Source organism: Dipodomys ordii, unplaced genomic scaffold, assembly GCF_000151885.1.
Source record: "Dipodomys ordii isolate 6190 unplaced genomic scaffold, Dord_2.0 Scaffold281, whole genome shotgun sequence".
NCBI classification, from domain to species: domain Eukaryota; kingdom Metazoa; phylum Chordata; class Mammalia; order Rodentia; family Heteromyidae; genus Dipodomys; species Dipodomys ordii.
The window spans coordinates 88,121-93,926 of record NW_012267497.1 but is presented as its reverse complement, the minus strand read 5'-3'; the positions used below and the strand labels follow the sequence as shown (position 1 = coordinate 93,926).

The 5,806-nt window shown below is 47.5% G+C and overlaps 1 gene segment (V, D, J or C); it reads left to right on the top strand.

Annotated features, from left to right (window-relative positions):
- Nucleotides 1–3,540, top strand: part of LOC106001257 — an 8,455-nt gene extending 4,915 nt beyond the window's left edge. The window contains 1 exon segment of the V gene segment in view: nt 3,410–3,540. Coding sequence covers nt 3,410–3,540 — 131 coding nt within the window.
- The last annotated feature ends 2,266 nt before the right edge of the window (nt 3,541–5,806 follow it).

Genomic DNA, 5,806 nt, shown 5'->3' with positions numbered 1-5,806 from the left:
GGATCCAGATAATCCGATTCAGGTTACACGTGTACCACCGGGATACAAGGGGAAGGAAGCATAGATACATATATTCACAGTGCACACACATATATATAGTCACAGTGTACACACACATATATATATTCACAGTGCACACACATATATTCACAGTGCATACACATATATTCACAGTGTGCACACATATATATTCACAGTGTACACACATATATTCACAGTGCACACATATATATATTCACAGTGTACACACACACACTTCCATCACGGGCTGGAAGGGACGGTCTCCATACCCCTCTGTGGTGCTTCACAGGTGAATTCATTCTCCCTCCTGAGGGGCTCTGGGGCTGTACAGCAAAGACTCTACTCTGAGTGGAGGCTGTTGGCCTTGCTGCCATGCCCAGCTCTCTTCAGACACTGGACACCCCGATGGACAGGACACTCTCAGCCTCACTCATGGGGCTCCGGACAGGGTCCTGGACACAAGCTGATTTCCTCAATTGTTCTGTGGTGGAGTCTGGAACTGAACATGAGGCAGTCCTGCAATGGAGCCCCTGCACAGGTGAGGCCCACCCCCCTTCCCCAAGTGGAGCCCTCCATGAGCAGCCTGGACGGAGCCCCAACAAACACAGGGACCAGGGACGACCAATCCTGCATGGTACCCACAGGGTTCCTCAGAGAGGGGTCAGCTTAGTGAGCAGGCCAACCAGGAACAACGGGAACTCGAGCACCTGTGACCAACACTGATCGTCTGTGAGCACTGCACAGAATTCTGTTTGTGAAAATGGGAATGAGATGAAAACATATTGACAGCACAGATTCCTGAGGGAGGCTGTGCAGACCTGAGTCCATCCACCATGGTTTCCCTGGGTTCCGAGTTCAGTGAGGTCACACAGCCCCACACATCAGAGGGCCGCCTCCCTCCCATTCCCCCTCACCCCAGGTCACATCTTGAGCTAACAAGCACCTGCTTCATGAATATGCAAACAAGCAGCATCTGTGGTGGACAACATAGACAAGCTTCTTCCCAGAGCAGCCAGCTGTCGCCTCTCCTGTGACACCCAGAGCTCAGCGCCCACGATGCACCTGAACTGGAGCTTCTTCTGGGTAGCCTCAGCTACAGGTGAGCGCTGCCCAGGACCAGCCCCAAGGGTCCAGACCCTCAACAGAGAGGTCACAGCTCCCTCTCCTCTGCAGGTGTCCACTCCTAGGTCCAGCTGGAGCAGCCTGGGACTAAAGTCAGGAGGCCTGGAGACTTGGCCAGGCTGGCCTGCAAGGCCTCTGGATACATCTTCACCAGCTATTATATGCACTGGGTGAGGCAGAAGGCAGGACAGGGTCTTGAATGGATTGGATGGATCGATCCTAGTGATGGTGAGACCAAATATGCTCAGAAGTTCCAGGGCAAGGTCTCCCTGACTGCAGACAGCCTCCATGGAGCTGAGTAGGCTGACAGCTGAGGACTCGGCCATGTACTAGTGTGCGAGGCACAGTGTGCACACCCACATCTGAGTGTGTCAGAAACCTGAGGCAAGGCAGCTGCCTCGGGCTGTGAGGAGAAGGCTGATTCCTTGAGCGCTGCTTAGAACACAGAGATGATTCTGAGCAGAGGGCTGCAGACCCAAGCCCATGCTGAGTGTGGGAAAGGTTCCACCCATCCCATTCTCAGAAAACACAGACAGCAAGGGGTTCCCAGTGAATAAAGCCAGGGCAAACACTCCCAGCTAATAGTCATGTGAACAGGTTTCCCAGTCAACTGATCCCCTGTCTACAGAGCTTTTAGCATAAAAGGATGCTGGAGTTTGTCAAAAGCTTTTTCTGCATCAAGATGATCATTTTTTGTTCTAAATATACATATGTATACAATGCTGTGTAGATATGCACACATGTATTTGTGTGTAGAACAAGTTTATTCCATGTGGGTTATATATGTGTGTATATATGTTACTCTAATATATACTCTATATATAACTTGACACATTTATATACATATACAAATCTAATTTGCTTTCATGTAGTTTCTGTCTATATGTACATGTTCATATGCAAATTTGCAATGCAGTTCCAAGCCAGCTTGGGAAGGAATCAACAAGAATCCCAGCTCAGACACTCACCCAAAGCCAGGGAGGAAGCTGCTGCTAAAGGGATAGAGCATCAGACATGAGCACCAAAGCTCAAGTACAGCACCCAGGCCCCGGGGACAACCCAGCACTGTCCACAGAGAAAGAAATGGACAACAAGTGCATTGTATGCATGAATTAGAGTAGAATCATGGAACCATTAATGGGGGAAAAGAGAACACGGGTAGATAAGAAAGGTAATGTGATAAAGGCAAACTAGGAATATATGAAGATATTGCTACAAACCTTGTTATGTGATCACTAATCACTAGTATACATTTATAACCAGAGTCCCAAGCATGGCTCAAGGGCAGACATACTGCCTGGTGAAAAGTAGCTCCTCTGTTCAATTAGTCCAGGAAAACAGGATGTATTCCCACAGGTTACTTTTCTTCTTTTTTGGGTCAACTTCATTCTGAGGACACAGAGCCTTTACCAGGAGCTCAGGTGAAGCTCAGGTTTGGAGTTCTGGTCTCTGAAAAGGAGACACTGCTTTCTCCCTGATTATCCCCCAGCACCTGTGACCGGCCTCTGCTCCCTGCATGTGCCGTCAGTCCCAACATGGAGGCGCTCGGGTCACACACAAGTGACACAGAGGAAGGAGGAAGTGGAGGTACCACACACCCTGGATTAAAGTGCTGCTGGTTAAACTGAAGGAAGTTCAGTGTGCTTGTCAGGATGCTGTCCTTACATAGACAGCAAAGATTCATTTGAAACTACAGTGGACACTCCTGGCCATCGGGAAATGGTGGATGTTCTCAAGAAGGAGATGACATCATCGGGTCTCCCTCCTGCTCTCACCTCCTCCACTCATGACTTGTGGAAAGCCATCCATGGGCCAGGGGGGCTTTGGGTCCTGGGTGGTGGTGGTTCTGGGCTCACTGGGACCCAACATCCCAGTTAATAGATCTGACATCAGCCAGGACAGAGAGAACTCATGAGAACACCGTGATCTTCCACCCACCACAGAGGCCATTTGCACTTCTGCTGGGATGGGATCTGTGCCTGGTCTAAGGAGTCAGGATGTCCATGGGTAGATTAGCCCAGCAGGTGATAAGGGTAAGGCCATATGCAAATCTCCCAGGCCCACAGAGTAGAAAGGCCAGGCTTTTCTGACTCATACACACAGGTCTCACCCTCTAGTCTCCAGAGGCACTCGGTCCACATCCTCACAGCATGGAGTGGATGTGAAGGCTCCTCCTGCTGGTGGTGGCCCCAAATGAGGACCCCAGGCTAGGGCTGCTGAGAACACAGAGGAGCTTCTGGCCCTAACTCCAGTGTCTCCTCTGCAGGTACCTACTCCCAGGTCCAGCCTGTGCAATCTGGGCCTGAGCTGAAGAAGCCTGGAGGGGCCATGAAGATCTCCTGCAAGGCTTCTGGATACACCTTCACTAGCTATGCTATTAACTGGATGCGACAGTAGCCAAGAGGTGTCCTGTAGTGGATGGGGTGGATCAACACTTACACTGGAAATCCAACCTATGCTGAGGGCTACAAAGGATGATTTGTCTTCTCCCTGGAGACCTCTGTCAACACAGCACATCTGCAGATCAGCAGCCTGAAGGCCAAGGACACAGCTGTGTCCTACTGTGCAAGACACGATGAGAAAACCACATCCAAAAGCATCAGAAACTCAGAAGCTGCTCCTGCTCACCAGACAGCAGCACTAGCTGCACACAGCCTGTGATGGAGGTTGTGATTTAGAGCTGGGAAAGGTCAGAAAGGGAGCTTTGCTCATCTGCAGAATATTTTCACCAAGATGTTGACAGGTCCTACAATGGGAGAGAAATTGATTGCAGCAGGGACTAATTTGTGGAGTAAACATTGCTCCCCTAACAGCTCTCAGCATAGAGACACTGAAGAGTCTATAGTGAAATCCTCTCTTAGAAGCTGAGACCTCTGACTCCATCACTTATAGTCCAAGAAGAGGGCAGATCAGACCACTCACTATGAAGACAGTACTTCCTCATGTACAGATCACACAGATTAGACCACTCACTATGGAGACAGTACAGTGCTTCCTCCTGTACAGTAGAGATCACACGGATTAGACCAGTCATTATGGAAACAATACAGTGCTTCCTGATATACAGTAAAGATCACACAGATCAGACCACTCACTATGGAGACAGTATAGTGCTTACTTGAGTACAGTAGAGATCACACAGATTAGAACACTCACTATGGAGATAGAACAGTGCTTCCTCATGTACATTAGAGATCACACAGATTGGAACACTCACTATTGACATAGTATAGTACTTTCTCATGTACAATAGAGATCACACAGATTAGACGACTCTCTATGGACATAGTACAGTGCTTTCTCATATAGTAGAGATCACACAGATTAGACCACTCACTATGCAGATAGCACAGTGCTTCCTCAATACATTAAAAACAGATCTACCACATGAATCTTTTATATGACTTCTGGTTATAAAGACAAACCCTCTGATTGCCTCAATTCCTTTTTGCTCATTCTTTTCAAGGTGCTATTCATAGCAGCAGTATTCTCTCATCTGCCTATGTGCCAAGCAAGGGATAACAATTTAATGATGTTGTTAGAATATCTTTCTTGGTGAATATATTGCACTATCAGAAAACCAAAAGATATCTCCCAAAGCTTTGGATATGAGAAGTAATTTTCAGCAACACAGAAAATCAGCACTAAAAATCAGCTCATTCTCTTTTACTGGTACCATAGTGAGAAAGAAATCAGGAAAACAGCCATTCACAAGGTCCTCGGAAAATAAATAAAATGCCCAGCATAAATATACCCAAGGACAGAATGACAACTCTAATACGCTGACAAAAGGTATTGAAGGGGACACTCATATCAATCAAGGGAATGGAAGTACATTAAATTACAAGGATCGAGAGAACAGAAATGGACATATTACCAAAAGAGGTCTAAAGACTTGATCAACCTCCATCAAAAGTCCCATGGCCTTCTTCCCAGAAATGGAAAATGAAAGTGATGCTAAGTGTCAGGTGGAAGTACCAAAGACCTTGAGCAAAAGGTGTAGTGCTGGGGCTGAGAAGGTGGCTCAGTGGTAGAGCACTTGCCTTGCATGCATGAGGCCCTGGGTTCGATTCCTCAGCACCACATAAGCAGAAAAAATTAAAAAGCCAGAAGTGGCACTGTTGCTCAAGTGGTAGAGTGCTGGCATTGAGCTGAAGAGCTGAGGGACAGCGCCCAGGCCCAGAGTTCAGGCCCCACTACCGGACCCAAAAAAGGAGTAGTGCTGGAAGTGGACAAGACTTAATTCACATTTTGCCACTGAGGAGAGAATAGGAATCAATTTGTACAAACACTACTACAGAGCTATAATAACAAAGACAGCATGGTACTGGCACAAAAACAGACCTGAAGACCAATGGAACAGAATAGAAGATCCAGAAATAAACCCACAGGCCTACAGCCAGCTGATATTCAACAAAGGAGCCAAAGATATACAATGGAAGAAACACAGTCTCTTCAACCACTGGTGCTGAGAAAACTGGGCGGCCACATGCAGAAAACTAAAAGTGGACCCCAGCCTATCACCATGAACCAACATCAACTCAAAATGGATTAAAGACCTTAACATGAACCTGAATCTCTGAAACTACTGCAGGACAGAGTAGGAGAGACACTTGAACTAATAGGCACAGGAAGGAACTTCCTGAACAGAGTCCCAGGGTCA